Here is a 19,090-nt window from a genome sequence, read left to right as displayed (position 1 = left end):
GGCCGGGAAAGGACCAGGGAGCCTGGAGACCATCACACAGCCCCCACTTGAGGCCACACCTTTCCTTGATCCCTAACAGGAGTGAAGACAAATGGGCAATGGAGTCCCTGGTCCAGGCGGCACAGCCTCGCAGCACAGCAGCACTTGAGCGCCAGATGAGAAGGAGACATTTCATACGCTCACTATCTTGACGGCACGGAGACTTCGGGGAGGCTTCTGGAGTCCGGGTACTTGTCCCGTGCTCCTGGCGGGCTTTGGCAGGCGGACTTCGGGCGTCCGCCTGCGCAGGTGCGCCTCATGATTTGTGCGTGTTGGCGCACGCGCACCGCCGCCGCACCGCCCCCGCTTCCTGTGCGTGCCCAGGTCGTCGCTGGCCGTCGTTCCCCCGTCTTGGCCTCTTGCGGGCGAGCATTTCGGGGCCTGCGGGGCGGTACGCTGTCCGGGCCGGCAGGCAGCCCGCGGGAGCGGGCTGTGCGGGCGAGGGTTCGCGTGGGCCGGGTGGAGGCTGGAACTGTGACCTCCGAGCTCGAGCCGCGGAGCCCGCGTTTGGGCCGGAGTGGCCGGGCGGCCGGCAGCGGTGCAGTGCCCGACCATGTGCAGCGCGGGGCCAAGCGAGGTCCCGGGAGGGACGTGGGCCCAGAGCCGGCTCCTCTGGCCCAGTGGTCTCGGGAGGCGGAGCGGAGGGACCCCGAGAGAGGAGCGCGCCCGAGGAGCAGCCCCCGGACCGGAGCCTCGGGAGCCCGGGGCCGGTGAGCGAGTCCCGACGGGGTAGGTGTTGCGTCTGCAGGCCTGTAGTTGGTTGTGGAGCCTGCGGCCCTTGAAGAGCAGGGCTTGGGGTAGCCCGCCCCGGGCCCCGCGGTAGAGCCACCTGGAGGGTTTGACCGCTTCCCGGAGGTGGAGGGGCCGGGCTGGAGGACAGGGCTGGCTGCTCCGGATGGGGCTCCCCTGGGACTTGTGAGCTCTGGGTGTCCTGGGGGAGCAGGGTCCACAGGCTCGGCCGGGACGTGCCGCGTCCTCCCCTCCGTCCAACCCCTATCCTCCTCCTCCTCCTCCCCCTCCTGTCTCCGTCTCGGCATCTCGCACGTGTGACTCAAGGCGCGTCAGCACCTTGGTTGTGTAATGTAAGCGTCCGCCGCCCCCCTGGGTTGTGCCCTGTGGAGTCGCACAGTGTAATCGGTGCAGGATGAGTCTGCAGGGCTTCTGTCCTGCTGCCTCGGGTGAGGAAGGAAGCGATGGGGCCTGAGAAGGGAGATGACTTGTCCTAGACCCTCACCGGGTGTGCACGTGGGGTCGCTCACAGGACTCCAAACTCCTAGGGCAGGTGTTCTGTCCACTTAAAGTCAGCTTTAATAAAAGATGTTTTCGAGCGTCGCACTTAAGTTTGTAAAGTTTGTATAAATCATTGCAAGACTGAAACGCACCTGAGTGTGTCCCTTTATTCTGGGTATCCTGTGGATGTTCTGATCTAAGTTGTTAACAGACTGAGAAGAGATAAACTATAAGCGTTTTTTAATTTCATATTTAATGACGGAGGTTTATTTTAATAGGATTCAATGTACACTCGCTACGGAAAAATAAAGTATCCCCTCAGGTACCAGAGTCACGTGGGAGTTACAGACCTGAGGGTGGTTGCTCCCTCCTTATTCTCACAGGCCCTTCTGAAGGTGAAAGGACGGGTCTCCCACAGGTGTCTCTTGTGGAGCGCGGGGCGGGTGCTCGTGCACCCCGAGCCGCTTCAGTCGTAGCTTCACTGCCTGCGTTTTCCTTCTCCAGGTCCGCCTCCACTGTCACAGTCCTGCACGTTGTTCCAAGAGCAGCGGAAAATGAGTCAGCCTCTGGTGAGTTTTGCTGTTTACGTATTTACCTGCTGCTGTTCTTTTGTGATAACACCTTGGGAGGCGAATAGTTCAAAAGTTAAAATGGGAAAGTAGGAGTAGGTAAAAGATGTGGTTAGACAAAGTGTAGAGGAGCAGGTCAGCACCAAGTGTTTCTGGCAAGTTCTACGTGTAGATCCCAGGATCCTCTTAGAGCCACAGTACAAGCCTCGTGTTCTTGACATTTGTGGCAGAACACCATCCCTTGCTTGACTTATATGGTCCTGCCAAATCACTTTTGTTCTCGAGCGTTAAAAGGTTTCCCTGAGGATCCCGCTGTAGGCCGCGAGCCTTCCTGAGCGACAGCCCCTAACGTGTTGACGTTGGTGCCTTCCTCGTGCTTCCTGTAAGCCGAGAGCGTGCTGTCCAGGGAGCACTCAGTGCATATAAGTTGTCTGTTCAGTAGAACACCGTTGTCACATAGGTACATTGTTTTCAGTGCTCAGTCGAGGGATGCAATGAGGATCATCTGGAAGAACAGCCTTGTCACCCTTCCAGTAAATTGCGCTCTTTGTCTCTTACAATCTCAGAGGGTCGCGCTACACACCATGCAGTGAGGTCTCTGGCAAAGATTCTTGTTTCCCAGCTGAATTGTATCGTGCAGCCTGCGGTCTTGGTTCTGCCCCTCCACGGAACCTGATCCGGTTGAGGTGACCTGGCATCCAGCATACAAAGCAGTGGAGATTTGCCAGTCGTCACCTCAGACCACTGTCGCCTTGCCATCCGCAGAGTCTGCTCTGTGGGTTTCTGTGACAGATCTCTCCTTGCTGTCTTCCTGACTGACTCTGTCTTCCGCCCTCTGTGTGTGTTGTCGTTTCACCCTTGGTCCATGACTCTCCACCCCGTCTGATCTCACCCTCTGGTGCTTTTCACCTCCAGCTCTGTCAGTTCTCCCACCTGGACCAGACAGATGCCTCTGTCCAGCCACTTGCCAGCATCTCTATGGAGTTTGTCCAAAGGGCACCTCGGGTGACTAGATCCAGTAGATCCAGAAATGATTATTTACAGCTCCCCTGCCCCTTGCCTTGTCCTGTTGTCTCTGGCGGCTCATCGTTGCATCATCCAGCCTGTCACCTGCCCAGAAAAATGAGTTCATTCTAAAGTCCTTCTCCATCCTCTGTTACCACGTTGTAGTGTGAGGCTTGTTAATGTCATCTTCTGGATGGTTTTTATTCGTTCTCCTTCATCCCATACTTGCTACCATTAAAACAGCTTATCTGTTCATTTCTGTAGTTACAGAAACTTCTTTTCTGTGCCGCTACCTCTTTCCTCCAGCAGCTCAAGTGTATTCTCCACGCTGAGTATTTCTCCTAAAATATTAATCACAGCGTTTTGTCTGCATGTGGGAAGCACTTTAGAGGTTCCCTGGGTGACTGGACAAACGAGGTTGCCGTTCCGCGGAGCCATTAACCATCGAGCCCAGCACTGCGGGGAGGTCCTAACTCGCCGATGATGCGTTTGGATGGATCTGTGGGGTAAAATCCTGATCGGAGAGGCTTAGGAGAGAGTGGGAGAACTGGGTTTGTTCTGGTCCCAACTTTTTCAAGACATTTTGCTGTGACGGGGAAAATAGAAACTGGACAGTAGCTGGGGTAGGAGCTGAGGTCCGGGGAGGATGTTGTGTTGTGTTGTGTTGTGTTGTGATGGGAGAAATAACAGTGGGAATGATCCAGTAGATGCGTGTGGGGGAGGGGAGAGCTGCTGCCCGTGGTCCTGGAGTGGGGAGGGGATGGCAGAGCTGGGTTGCAGGTGGGGAAGCCCTCCGATGGCTTCTGTGTTCTCAGGGAAGCAGCTCCTCAGCTGAGGGTGAGGGTGAGGTTGGGGGGTTGAGGGGAGAGCAGAGCTCTGGGGCCCAGCTCCATCGTGACCATCAGCACACACAGTGCATCCAGCTGGGAAGACTGTACTTGCCTTCCCTGCCTGAAAAGCCATCTCCTTTCTTAAATGTGGGAGTAATTACTCTTTGGGGAGCCTGTGTAATTACACGGGTGCTGCTCAGCTCAAAGCGAATTGAGTGCCAGTTCTGGCCACGGACATTTTCTTCTCTGCTGATGGAAGGGTCCCCAGAGGAAGTGTCCTGCTTGCCTGGCTCTTGGCCTCGAGGACCCTTCACACCATCTAGTGTTGTGTCTTTTATCTTTGACATAAGCATCAAATGTCTTCAGGTTGTGCATGTGATCTTAAGAAGCAATTCCCTGCTTCCAGGAGCTTCTGTTCTCCTCGGGAAAGGCACTTCACAGACGTAATTACGGGAGAGGACGGGAATCCTGCCCGTCGATACGTAGGGAACTCCAGAGTGCTGACAAAGCAGAGCCTGCTTTCATTTATTTATTTATTTATTCATTTATTCATTTAAATTTTTTATTTGTTTACTATTTAACTTATTCAGTTTCAGCTGCGTTGGGTCTCTGTTGCGCGCGGGCTTTGTTCTCTAGTTGCGGTGAGCGGGGGCTACTCTTCGTGGCAGTGCGCGGGCTTCTCATTGCGGTGGCTTCTCTTATTGTGGAGCACAGCTTCTAGGCATGCGGGCCTCAGTAGTTGCGGGTCGTGGGCTCAGTAGTTGTGGCACGCAGGCTCTAGAGTGCAGGCTCAGTAGTTGTGGTGCACGGGCTTAGTTGCTCCGCAGCATGTGGCATCTTCCCAGACCAGTGTTCGAACCCGTGTGCCCACCATTGGCAGGCGGATTGTTAACCAGTGTGCGACCAGGGAAGTCCGAGAGCCTGGTTTTAAATGCATTGTCAGAGCACGTGGCTCAGTGACTCGGGGAAGGGGGACGGCCCTCAAGTGCCCAGGACTTGGGTAACTGCAGAGGTTGGCGAGGCTCTCAGAGCAGCGTGAGGTGGACTGGATGAGGCTCCTGAGGTGCTGGTAAGGACCTCCCTCCTTAGGATGTGGGCCTCCCGTCAGGAAGAGCGGGACGTGAAGGCAGGCAGACCCTGAGTTTGACTGAAGAGCCTCCCCTCTGTGCTGGTTTTGGTTTCTTCCTGTGCAGAAACTGAAACCTTGTAATTGGGACAGTGAGTCATCTGATCAAAAGATGTCATGTGTAGAGACTGTGGACGGCATGAAACGCGGGGTGGGGTGCGGTGGGTCAAGTCAGGGGGACTCTGGGCTCCAGCGCGATGCCCGACAGGAAGGGGCGAGGCCGCGGCGTGTTCCCGCTCATCCTAGGCCCCGGTAAGCAGTATGGACGTTCCCTTGGAGTTTTTCTGAATCGTGAATGAGGTTGAGAGTATTGTCACGTGCTTAGAAGCCGTTTCTTCTTTTTAATTGGTGGACAGTCTTTAGCGCAGCTTTAGGGTTACAGGAGACTCAGAATCGAGCAGACAGCGCTTTCCTATACCCGTCCCTCTGGGTTCCCCCCATTGGTAACGTCTCTGGCCTGTGTGGCGCGTCCTCTCAGTGATGGATCGGCATTGACACCTAATTCTCCCCTGGAGTCTGTAGTTTATATTAAGGCTCACTCTCTGTGTCCTACTGTTCAGGTTTGGACAGGTGTGATGACCTGCAGCCACCACTGCAGTGCCACCCAGAACCATTTCACTGCCCGAAACATCCCTGGGGGCCACCTGTTCACCCGCCCAGTGCCCCCAGGCCCCCGACAGCTGCTGGTCTTGTTACTGTCTGTGTATTTTTGCCCTTTCGAGAATGTCACGTAGTTGGACTCCTTCATTCTGTGGTCTTTTCAGACTGGTGTCTTTCTGTTTTTGTATGAAGGGCCTGTTCATGTCCACTGCCCGTCTTACTGCCCCAATGCTTTCCTGTGTTGTTTTTTTTTTTTCTGTGTGCGCGCCTCTCACTGTTGTCTCCTCTCCTGCTTCGGAGCTCAGGCTCCGGACGTGCAGGCTCAGCAGCCATGGCTGAAGGGCCCAGCTGATCCGCGGCATGTGGGATCCTCCCGGTCCGGGGCACGAACCCGTGTCCCCTGCATCATTTGGCACTGGAAGGCTTCCAGAAGCCTCCCCCTTCCATTGCAGCTGAGGAAGCAGCTCCTCAGCTGAAGGTGTGGGTGAGGTTGGGGGTTTGAGAATAGGCAGGTGGAAGAACTCCTCAGTCTGGAAGACACGATGTGGGAGGGAATCTGAGTAGCTCATGTAACGTGTGTATAGATTATTCACTAAATCTTGAGTTAGCTCTTAAGATTGAGAAGCAGCAGCATTAGGGAATAATAAGCGAGCTGTCCTCCACATCCTAAGACACGGTACCAACTGAGACTATAAATCTGCAGGTCCAGATTCATTCACAGATGGTAGGCTGATGGGAAGCTGTTAGCCAGAGTTGGGGGTTAGGGAGCAAATCCCCAACTTAGATTCTGTAGAGGGTAACAACCTGCCTCTCTCATGCAGGGGGAGATGGAATTCTCAGCTGAATGCCTCAGGACTCCGGTCCATTATCATGGCTGTTGTAATCTGTTTCTGAAGTGGTCTTTTCTACAACATTGAAAAAAGTGACTGCATTATCCTGAACATTTTTATCAAGTAACAAATCAGCTGATATAAATGCATAAAGTTGGCTGAAAGCAGGCCAGGATTTCAAAGCCCCTTCGGCATGTCTAGGTTGGGCACACGTCATGGAGCCTAAGAGTTTATTTAGATGGGGAATCTTAAAAAGCTGCGACTAAAAGTGACCATGAAATCATCAAACTTTTAAGTTTGAAAAAGGCTCATTCTTTTTCATATGTAAAAAATCATTAACTGAGTCATTAAAAGACCTTTTTAAAAAGCCTCCTGTCAAGAGAGTGACAGATACAGAACTTTAAACCCATGCCTCTGGGGCCAGTGCTCTTTCTGTCATAAAATGTTTCTCCCTAACATTTGATGAATCAACACACACACACACACACACACACATACACACACACACACACACACAATGTTAAGACCCAGTGTTCACTCTTCAACTTGCTTTCAACCATATGGAAACTTTATGGATTGAGTCTTTCAGATATTATTTCAGAGCAGATAAGCCAAACGCTTTCTCTCACCTGGCTCCAAGCACTGTTTAGTCTTCTCCAACTGGGTGTAATTATTCACTAGGGATCTCGCCTGTTGTTCAACACTCAAACTTGTGATGGCCATGCTGTGGACTCCATTGTCTTGAGAGGAAAGTTTACACACCAAAACATTTGGGTGGGTGAAAGGAACACAGGAGAGGAGACTAGAGGAAAGGTATCGGTGAATATGTAGTGAGTTGTTGCTCTTCTACCTTGATTATGCCTGACTGGCTATTTTTATTAACATGAGCTTGTGCTACATGCTTGATGCATGACACACGCAGACTCCCTTAACTTAGAACATAATTGTGGCACATGTATCTCCAGCTACAAATATAGATACCAAAGAGCCTAAGGAGCTCTGAGAGTCACATACCTTCATTTATTTTTTTGACTTTTTCTTCTTTTGTGAGAATTGAATAGAAATAAAAGCTAAAAAGTATCCCTTATTCACCTAGCAATTTCTTCTCATCTTCCTTTTCTCAGGTAACATCTCTAGGAATCCTCCCATACCCAGGAAAAGATAGTTTCTCCTGCTCTTTACAATCAAAACCCCCTGGGCAACCCTTTCTCATACCTTTTATAGTAGAGTGTTGAATTGTGGATTTACTTGTCTGAATCTTCTTGAACCTGTGAGAAAATTGAGTGCAGGGTCTGAATCTTCCAACAGTGTATCTTCCAGTGCCAAGCACGAAAGAGTCAACTAACATGTAGCTTTAAAAAAAAAGTATCTTGTACATATTGTAAGTGTTCAATACATTTGTACATCAAATACATGAAATAACCAAGGCTGAGAAATATGATAGGAAAAAATTAATATTAAGGAGGATTTATAAATGAGTAGAAAGGGGATTTTAGAGAAGAAATCATGATTTAAGATTATTGGTTTTTTTTAACCTGGTATATGTTGCGGATTGCTATAGAAGAAAAGGCAGTTCAATACTTTGAAAATGTGTGAAGTCTATATTCATTAGTTCATCAGCTAAAATAAGGTGGTATGCCCATAGCTGCTCATCTTTCAAAAATTTTCATAAATGTCAACTTGTTGAAAATATTTATGAAACTAATTTTTCTTTACCTTTTAAATTCTCTTGGAATTAAACATGGTGATTTACCACTAAGACCTTCAAGATGTATTAACTTATTTAGGCCACCATAATAAATTTGAGAGAGTCTTTGTACAGAGATGCATTTTAAAAAACACAGTTAATCACCCAAAAGTAATTTATAAAGGAATTCAAATTTTAACCATTACTCATAAAAAAAGGTGAAAAAAGGAATTAAATTCATAAAAAGTTGAACATTCCTACATCTTCATCCCCCTACTCAATTTTCTTGTAGTTCACAGTGCTGCAGAATTCCTAATGCAGAAATCCTCAATTATATCCAGCACTTTTTGGCTTTTCCCTTTTCTTTACAAACCCTCCATTATTTTCTTTTTCTTTTTTTTAAATATCTTTTTTGGAGTATAATTGCTTTACAATGGTGTGTTAGTTTCTGCTGTATAACAGAGTGAATCAGCTATATGTATACATATATCCCCATATCCCCTCCCTCTTGCGTCTCCCTCCCACCCTCCCTATCCCAGCCCTCCAGGCGGTCACCAAGCACCGAGCTGATCTCCCTGTGCTATGCGGCCGCTTCCCACTAGCTCTCTATTACTCTGTGTTTGGTAGTGTATATATGTCCATGCTACTCTCTCACAGCGTCCCAGCCTAACCTTCCCCCTTCCTTGTGTCCTCAAGTCCATTCTCCACATCTGTGTGTTTATTCCTGTCCTGCTCCTTGGTTTATCGGAACCTTTCTCTTTTTTTTTAGATTCCATATATATGTGTTAGCATACAGTATTTGTTTTTCTCTTCCTGACTTCCTTCACTCTGTATGACAGACTCTAGGTCCATCCACCTCACTACAAATAACTCAATTTCGTTTCTTTCTGTGGCTGAGTAATATTCCATTGTATATATGTGCCACATCTTCTTTATCCATTCATCTGTTGATGGACACTTAGGTTGCTTCCATGTCGTGGCTATTGTAAATACAGCTGCAATGAACATTGTGGTCCATGACTCTTTTTGAATTATGGCTTTCTCAGTGTATATGCCCAGTAGTGAGATTGCTGGGTCGTATGGTAGTTCTCTTTTTTAGTTTTTTAAGGAACCTCCATACTGTTCTCCATAGTGGCTATACCAATTTACAGTCCCACCAACAGTGTAGGAGGGTTCCCTTTTCTCCACACCCTCTCCAGCGTTTATTGTCTGTAGATTTTTTGATGATGGCCATTCTGACCGGTGTGAGGTGATACCTCATTGTAGCTTTGATTTGCATTTCTCTAATGATTAGTGATGCTGAGCATCGTTTCATGTGTTTGTTGGCAATCTGTATGTCTTCTTTGGAGAAATGTCTATTTAGGCCTTACGCCCATTTTTGGATTAGTTTGTTTGTTTTTTTGATATTGAGCTGTGTGAGCTGCTTGCAAATTTTAGAGATTAATCCTTTGTCAGTTGCTTCATTTGCACATATTTTCTCCCATTCTGAGGGTTGTTTTTTCGTCTTGTTTATGGTTTCCATTGCTGTGCAAAAGCCCCATAGCAGTATTGTGAGTGTCACTGAAGCAGACTTGGGTCCACTTATCCACGTGCAATAAACCCAATGTACTGACACTGGGTTGTGGTGAAATAAAGTGCCGTGTTTTATTGTAAGGCACCATACAAAGAGTCCGGACAGCTAGTACTCAAAAAGCCTCATTTTCCTGATGGGTTTCAGCAAAGTGTTTTTAAAGGCACGGTGAGGGAGGGGAGTCCCAGGGTATGTGATCAGCTTGTGCACAGTTCTCTGTTTGGTTGATGGTGAGGTTTCAGGACAGTGTCACAGGGGTTAACGTCATCAATTCTTTGGCTCCAGTAGGCCTGGGGGCTATGTGCTCATGGTCATTAAGTAGTTAACCTTCCATTTGGTGGGAGTTTTAGCATCTGTAAAGCAGGAAATGTGCATCAAATACTGTTATCTATGTACTTCAGAGAGGAGCTAAAGTAGAGGATATGGGGGAGGGGTCTATCCTAGGAAGGCCCCATAGGGTCCTCCTCTGTTATATGAGCCCTGATGTTCTTTCCAAAATCCTCTTGAAGTTGAAGACAGACAGATTGGGTTTCCATTTTTTTGCTACCAAAAGCATCCTAACTTATACACTTGGCATAAAAATACTCTACTAATTTGGTACCTGCTCAGAGGTCTTGCTCAGGGCTGTACACAACTCCAGCTTGTGTCATTCACATTGACATTATTATGAATGGTACCCACTGGAGTTGTGCAGTCCCCAACTTTCATAGTTGTAAAAGGCTGTGCTGCTTTGTATCTGCTCATCTTTCCAGCTCCCCTTCAGTTGTCTTACATATGTGAGCTACAGTTGAGTCAGTTCCAACTACTTTTGCTCTCCAGAGGAACCATGGTATTACTTGGGGTTTTTGTGATCACTTTGTTCCCAATGCCAAATACAGATTCTTCACAGTTTGTTCATCTGACAGAGTCGTGTTTATTCTTTGATGGTCTTCTCAGATATCACCTTTACTCTAAAACTTTTCTGGTCACATCATTTTCCTGCCATAGACCCTAGGCACTCATAGTAAATGACTTTATCAAATGTAAACATAGCACTTTGTGTACATTTCTATCAATGCATCTCATGATGGTTTTTTTTTTTTTTTTTTTTTTTTTTTTTTTTTTGCGGTACGCGGGCCTCGCACTGTTGTGGCCTCTCCCGTTGCGGAGCACAGGCTCCAGACACACAGACTCAGTGGTCACGGCTCATGGGCCCAGCCGCTCCGCGGCATGTGGGATCCTCCCAGACCGGGACACGAACCCGCGTCCCCTGCATCGGCAGGCGGACTCTTAATCACTGCGCCACCAGGGAAGCCCTCATGATGGTTTTTTATGTTAGTCTTCTGTACTGACCTATGTGCTTTTTGAGCAAACAGATTTTTCTAATTGTGGCCTAGTAGAGGAAACCCTAGCACACAGCAGATGCTTAAAGGACTCTCTCTTTGTGGACTGTTTAATGTATTCATTAACACTCATAATTCACTGAATGAACCAAATCATTTAATATTTACAGTTTTCCACAGCAAGATCTTTTTCGACCCACCGCCTAGAGTAATGAAAATAAAAACAAAAATAAATAAATGGGACCTAATGAAACTTAGAAGCTTTTGCACAGCAAAGGAAACCATAAACAAACTGAAAAGACAACCCTCAGAATGGGAGAAAATATTTTCAAACAAAGCAACTGACAAGGGATTAATCTCCAAAATACACAAACAGCTCATTCAGCTCAATATCAAAAAGACAAACAACCCAATCAAAAAATGGGTGGAAGACCTAAATAGACATTTCTCCAAAGAAGACATACAGGTGGCCAAGAAACACATGAAAAGATGCTCAACATCACTAATCATTAGAGAAATGCAAATCAAAATGACAGTGAAGTATCACCTCATACCAGTCAGAATGGCCATCATCAAAAAATCTACAGACAATAAATGCTGGAGAGGGTGTGGAGAAAAGGGTACCCTCCAACACTGTTGGTGAAACTGTAAATTGGTACAGCCACTATGGAGAACAGTATGGAGATTCCTTAAAAAACTAAAGATAGAGCTACCATATGACCTAGCAATCCCACTCCTAGGCATATATCCAAAGAAAACCATAATTCGAAAGGATGAATGCACCCCAATGTTCACTGCAGCACTATTTATAATAGCCAGCACGTGGAAGGAACCTAAATGTCCATCAACAGAAGAATGGATAAAGAAGATGTGGTACATATATACAATGGAATATTCCTCAGCCATAAAAAGGAATGAAATAGTGCCATTTGCAGAGATGTGGTTGGAGCTAGAGATTGTCATACAGAGTGAAGTAAGTCAGACAGAGAAAGACAAATATTGTACAGTACCATTTATGTGTGGAATCTAGAAAAATGGTAGAGATGAACTTACTTGCAAAGCAGAAATAGAGTCACAGATGTAGAGAACAACCTTACGGTTACCAAGGGGGGAAGGGGTGGGTGGGATGAATTGGGAGATTGGGACTGACATATATAACTACTATGTATAAAATAGGTAACTAATGAGAACCTACTGTATATCACAGGGAACTCTACTCAGTGCTCTGTGGTGACCTAAATGGGAAGGAAATCTAAAAAAGAGCAGATATATGTATATGTATGACTGATTCACTTTGCTGTACAGCAAGAAACTAACACAACATTGTAAAAGAACTATACTCCAATAAAAATCAAATAAAAATTTTAGAGTTTTCAATCTCCCATTATCACATATATCCAGATGCAGCAATATTTACTTCTTCTATCAGTTGCCAATGTCAACTAAAAAAACCCAAACAATAGCAGCACAGTAAGGAGAAACTTTACTCAAAAGGGTAAGTGCGAGGAGGGGCCTATTGCAATTAGGGGAGGAGAACTATTGCATTAGGGAGAATGCTGTGACCCTAAGATCTGCAAGCCTCTCAGTGGTTAATCAAAAGGGGTTTTTCTTCTCTTGAGAGGAAGTAACAAGGGTATTAAGGGTAGGGTGTGGGCAAATGGGATAAAAGAGTAGCTTGAGTGGATGGTAGATCCGAGAATATTTTACCCTGAGGTCAGCCTGTTCTTAGGAGAGATTATCTGTTGACTCAGTCTGACAGTGAGTCCGAGTTCTGGAGCCTGGAGGAAGGAGTGAAACTTTACAGTTTGATTAATAAGCAGTTTGTTCCAATTGATTAGTAGGAATAAACACTTCAGATGATAATTTATGAGACAAAAAAATGGCAATTTGGAATATCTTTGTCTGGCATTGCCATAGGTAAACAAGAGGAGGCATCTGTGGTGGTTCTTAGGAATAAGCTGTTTTCCACAACACAAAGGGCAGAGGGATATCTTAACTTTTGCTGTTTTCCAGGATTCGAGGGCTCAGGTAAAATTCCACATTGTCACTAATAATAGTTTTCAGTATCGAAGGACACAATTAGACTATATAAAACTTTATTTTCTTTTCCAGTGGTCATCACACAGCCAAGCAAATGTATCCACTTGTTAAATTTAATTACCTTTTATCTTAGAGAGTTCCCCCAAATTAAATAGGTCGGAAATTTTTATAAAGAATCAAATATTGCTTTCCTGTCTGAAAATTGTGGACTGAGTATCAGAGACTTATCAGACTCCTTTCAAGCTAAAGTCACCTTCATTCACTTGATAAGACTGTAGAGGGCACAGTTGGACTGAAACAAAGCTTGAGTGAAAGAGTGTGAGAACTTTATTACACCCAGCTAATATCCAAATGTGTGCTCTCAGTGATTCATATCTGCCTTTCAGAGCAAAGGTCTTTTAAAAAATCTTTTTGAAAGAGGGTTTTCTTATTTGTCACTTTACTTTCTTTTTAATTAATCCTAACAACATTTCATGTGAGAAAGTGTGTTTGAAGAGATAGAATTATAAATGAGTCCAGCATTATTGTTATAGTCCCTGTATTAAAATGTTACTGTAAGCTAAGGCAAGGAAGTCAAAGATAGTAGATTAAGAGAAAACTGCTGGGGAAATGAGCAAGCATTATTAAAAACAAGTGACAGGTTTGTATTACTCTATTGGAAGGAGCATATAGTAGTGGAAAGACTAAGGAATTAGTTGGGCTATCTGTAAGCTATTTGAAGCACAGCTTTTCCAAAGGTAAGTAAAGTTTTCTCTAATCATCAGCTAATTTGTGGTTTCAAAATCCTGTAGTGTTCTTGATGCAGTTACCACCAAAATGAAGCATGCCCTTCTTCCTAATGGTCTACTCCTCCCCTTCCTTGTACTATATGTGCAAAACAAATGACATATACGAACTCTTTATGTTCTCTTTTCACCCTGCTTTCATTCCACATTGCACCAAGATTTCATTTTCCACATCAGTAATGGCTTTATAATTTCCAAATTCAAAGGTTTTTCTTCTGTCTCATTTACCTTAAAATCTCAATTGCCTTTGATTTTTTGCTCCTCACAGATGACTCTTATCTTTTTGCTGTAATTGTGTTGACTATGTACTACCTGTTACTCTTTTCACATATTTAGCAAATCAGTTTGTTAGTTTGAGTGCTTCTTTTTGATTTTTCCCATTCCATTATTTTGGGAATTCACCATACTTCTGTATTTTGTGTGCTGGTTCTCCTCTATCAGACTATTGATTGAATTTTATGTTTCCAGCTAAAACCTGCCATTGGATTGGCTATTACCTCAGTGGGAAATGGCTATGGTATCCATGTAATGTACTCTCACTAAAGCCCCAACTTTGTATTGCTAATTGCCTTCTAAATATTCATAAATGGATGTCTTGCTGTTCCTTGAAAGATAGCTATTCAAAATCATTTTTCTCTCCAAACCTAGTCCCTCTTTCTGATTTTCTCATTCTTCTATCTCTGCCATAGCCTTTAGATAGAAAAAAATTTGACTGTTTTTTCAACTAACACTCTGTAGGCTCCTTGCTATCCTCCTAGGCCAGGTCTTTGGGCCAAGGTAACTAGTCTCTGGATCCATTAGAAAGTCCAAGGGGGCAGAATTTTCTTTATGCTTTGTTCATTAATGTAGCCTAATCACAAAGGATGATAACTAGCTCAATTAATATTCATTAATAAATGAATGAGCCCCAATACCCAAAGTTAGGTTCTCCTATTTTTTATTTTACATTAATTACCAGATGAATATTTTTAATACCACTTTTGTATTGCTGCTTTTCTGATCAGAAACTTCATTGAGTCTATTTTGTCTCTTTTTTTCTGACTTTTAAGATTGTCCATTTTTCTATTCTAAGGAGGTCCTAAGAAAGTGAATTAATGTTGTGGGTAAGAGTGAACGTACTGGAGTTAAACAGCCTGAGTTTGATTATTGTTCTTTCATTTACTAACTGGGACAGGTATTTAATTTTTCTGTGCCTCGGTTTCAACGTCTTTAAAATTGAGATAATGATCAGTGGATTGATGTTAGGATGAAATAAGTTAGTGTGTCTTAAGCACTCAAACAGTGCCTGGTATTTAATGAATGCTCAATATGCATTATTATTATTATTATTATTATAAACCTCTACATTTGAAAAGCGTCTGTACAGTCAGTGACATCCAGATGTTTAATAGAACATATCCCATCTTTCAAACAAAATTTTACATGTAATCCCAATAACTTTATGAAATACAAAATAAGTGTGGCTTTGATTATTTGTACCCTCTGCTCTTTCATAAACTCATAAATGTCCTTGACAAAATCCCCAAACTCCAAGAACTACAATTTAAAAACCCCTGGTCTCAGTAACTTTTTTTCTTTTTTTTTAATATTTATTTTTTTGGCTGCACTGGGTCTTAGTTGTGGCATGCAGACTTCTTAGTTGTGGCATGCGGAATCTTAGTTGCAGAATGTGGACTCTTAGTTGCAGCATGCATGCGGGATCTAGTTCCCTGACCAGGGATCAAACCCAGGCCCCCTGCATTGGGAGCACAGGGTCTTACCCAGTGGACCACCAGAGAAGTCCCTGGTCTCAGTAACTTTTGATGTAAGTATTTACTGATTGACTAAGTCATGTTGAAAACCATTAGATTGTAGAAAGAGCAGGCATTTTAATAATACATCTATTATATTGCCTGTCTCAAGTGAGGGTATTGTAAGACAAGGAAGTTACATTTGAAAATATTATGTAACACAGACAATTTATATCTATTTTAGTAAATTTAGATCAAAGGAATAAACTTTTTTTTATAATAAATGAGGGGTAAGTTTGAATTACAAATCATACTTAAGGAATCAAAGTGTTGTGTTATTATAATTGTCATATATAGAATAAATTATTTGCCCTTTGAGCATTTGGAGATGACTTAAAACATTATTTGTTTCTGAACTAAACCTAAAAGATGTAAAAAGCATTTTCTAAATGATACTATTGATATTAACAATACTTATCCTTTTACTTTCAACTCTGTAAGCTTAGTAAAACTTCAGTCTTTATTGATATCCCCATATCTAAAAGATATTTATCTCTACTGCTTAACTGGAAATTTTTGAGAAAAAATTAATTGATGTTATTAAAAGAAAGGTGTCATCTAAAATTATACTGTCTTATTCTTAGAAAGAATTTGCTGAGTGATCCAATGAACATCTGACTAAGAGTCATGTACTCTTAAAGGGGTTGAGAACAGGTTCATGAGATATTTGAGTCCCTTCATTTTACAAATGAGAAAAATATGAGCCTGCTTAGCTAAGGAATTTACCAAAGATAGATGATTGCATATTAAATATTAAGAAGTATTAAAATCTCTGTTCTCAATCCAGTACTCTTTCCACCATTTGGAAAATTAATCATAGAGTCTCAAACATCAAAATATTTTTTCCTGTATCCAAAAGAGAACAGAATGTCATGTTTTAGAATCCAGATGTCATATCAACTTAAAAAGCAACATAAAAAACAATTGTAAAGTAAAACTTTGGATTAAGCAGATGATGACTGCTTGATTGGTAGTGGCTTATACTGGAATATAAAGTAAATCAGTAAGCAGAAATACTGCAGTCATCTGTTTTTCTGAATGTCAATCAACAGAGCTGTTCTAAGAAGGATTGAGAAATAGCAAAAGGCTGGTCTTTCTCCAATCTGTGGTTGTCTTTATTGAACGCATTTTCTTTTTTCCTTGCCCTTTTTGGTGCCTCTTATCTCTGTTCTCTCCTTCTCCTACCAAAACTTCTTCTAGGAAACTTGTATCAAACTTGTACTGAAATGTAAATGGCTTACAAGCCTTAAGGTGCTGCCTCTCCCAGGGAAGTGTGAGGAGTGAGATTTAAGAGGGGCAAAGAAAGGTAAAGTTATAGAATGTATATCTAAATATGAAATTTTAAGCATCAATGAGGAAGAGAATAGCAGTTTTAAATTGTAGGAGGACACACTTCCCAGTGATTTTAAAACCATTGTTAATCTCCCCAAAGAAATAAAAACCAAACAGACAAACAAATATGCAACAAATATAACAGCCAAACACAAAAACAAAAATAAAAAACCCCAAATTAATGGGACTTGACTATGTTGAAACTGAGATTAATATGTGGAGTATTGATTTCTCTAATAAGTTGAGTCCCTCAGTCCATGAACATGGTATATCCCTTTATCTAGGTATTCTTTAATTTTTCTCAGTACTGCTTCATAATTTTGCATATAGAAGTCTTCGTATCTCTCATTAGATTTATTTTTATGTGTTTCACTTTTTAGATATTACCATCAAGAGCATCGTTTTCTGAATATCCTATTTGCTGTTGGTCTGTACAAATACAATTGATTTTTAAAACTATTGACCTTGGATTCAGCAACCTTGTTAAATTATCTTATTCAAATGGCTTACCTGTAGAATTTGTTTCAAATACCATAAGGATTAAAAGATCAATTCTCTAAAACAATGTAATAAATCTAAGATTTCATACAAACGGTAATGTTTTTAAAAATTCATACAGCAAAACTTGACAGGAAAAGAAGAATAAATATGTAAATCCACAATCATCGTGGGAGATTTTAACACAACTCCCTCAGTAGTAGGTAGAACAACCAGCCAAAAGTCCATGGAAGATTTTTAACACAAATATCAAACTTGATCAATTTGAAATATATAAAACGCTCTATGCAACAATGATGGAAATCACACTTTTCACAAGTATATATAGACTATATTACAAAATTACTTATATGGTTGTACATAAAGCAAGTCTCAGCATATTTCAAAGACTGAAATACAATAAAATATGCTTTCTGACCATTGAGATGTTGAGTTAGAAATCAGTAACAAAAATTATTTTAAAATAGATCCAAATGTTCAGGAATTAAGCATTTTACTTTAATAATCCACAAAGAAGAAATCACAATTAGCATAAGAAAAGCAAAATTTTAGCTATACTCCCATGGTTTATTACATATGTGTGTACTCTAACACCATCACAGTTTCCCCCACAAGCATATGCACTAACAGAGTTTGTATCCTATCTATCTAGTTTCCTTTAGGGTCTGATAAGGCCAGTTGAAGATGCTTCCTAAATGCTAATTGGGTGTATCGGCAGAACTCTTGGTTTTAAGCAACATGATATGACTTAGATAACTTTAAGAAAATGAATTTATTACAGTGATACAGAGTAGCTCACAGAATGGTTTGGAGAGTCAGAGAACCGTGGGTCTAAACGATCAGCCAGGAGAAATGTCTAAACTTATTTCATGGTCTGATGTGGTGAAGGCGAGATTGCCGCTACTGCTGGATTACTTGATTACTCTGCAGATTGTAATGCTGAGCTCACAAACACAGAATTTAGATGCTGCTGGAAAGAGGGTATTGCTTCCACTAGGGTTCTTTTGTGTGACCAGTATAGACTCTACAATTACTGTTTTCCACTCACTCACTGGCAGCTTTTAATTGCAAATCTGGGGCATATGCATCCAACTGATAGAATTCCGTTTTTGTGCTAATGCCCTAGTTTCAAAGGAGGCTGAGAAAACAAGTACTTGAGATGTTTAGCTTCTATGGTGAAAGGTGGATTTGCCTCATAAAGGGGGAGATTCCTAAATCATAGGGAATGGACAAGGTTCATGCAATTTATCTATGACTTTCAGGCAGACATGGGTCTTGCCAAGACACTTTGGATAGTCTATTTACTGATCTGTAGGTTCTCTGAGCATGATGTCATTAAAATAGAGGATAAGTGTGATGTCAGAAGGTCAAGGTCTCTATGAACTAAGCTGTGATGTAGAATGAAAAAGTTGAGACAATACAGTGAAATTAATACTGCTGCCTTGTGATTTGCAAGCAAATTGTTCTGATGTTCTCAGCTTTTTAGAGTAAAGGAATAAAAGCATGTGCCTAATCAATAACTACTGATTACTTAGAAAGCAAAGCAGGTCCCTTAGAACCTTACTGATTTGTTCTAGTGAAGAGACCACATATAGAACAATGGTCTCAATTTGCTGTCTCTAGCTGATCAAATTTATAACAATCTTCTGTTTTACTCCTGAATACTCTGACTTCTACACTAGACAAATTGAAATTTTAAAAGGGAATATGATAGAAATCACCAACCCTGAATTTGTAAAATCTTCAGTAGTGAAACTAATCACTGTGATTCTCTTAGGGATTTAATCATGCTTTTGACATATTATTATAATAAATAGAGGAAGCTCTTGGGGCTTTT

General features: G+C 42.7%; 1 protein-coding gene across 5 annotated transcripts in view; it reads left to right on the top strand.

The window, feature by feature from the left end:
• Positions 1-509: 509 nt before the first annotated feature.
• The window catches only part of LOC308619852 (uncharacterized protein), an 811,674-nt gene continuing 793,093 nt past the window's right edge, over positions 510-19,090 (top strand). For all 5 annotated transcript variants that reach the window (XR_014016247.1, XM_081239077.1, XM_081239075.1 and 2 more), the window contains exons 1-2: positions 510-768; positions 1,774-1,838. Coding sequence is in view for 4 of the 5 variants with exons in the window: in XM_081239077.1 (XP_081095203.1) it covers positions 593-768; positions 1,774-1,838 (241 nt within the window). In the remaining variant the exon portion in view is untranslated. The remainder of the gene's footprint in view (positions 769-1,773; positions 1,839-19,090) is intronic.

This window comes from Mesoplodon bidens, assembly GCF_964165515.1.
Source record: "Mesoplodon bidens genome assembly, chromosome: 7".
Classification (NCBI taxonomy): Eukaryota; Metazoa; Chordata; class Mammalia; order Artiodactyla; family Ziphiidae; genus Mesoplodon; species Mesoplodon bidens.
Note: the sequence above shows the minus strand (reverse complement) of the source record. Positions and strands in the feature narration are given on the sequence as shown.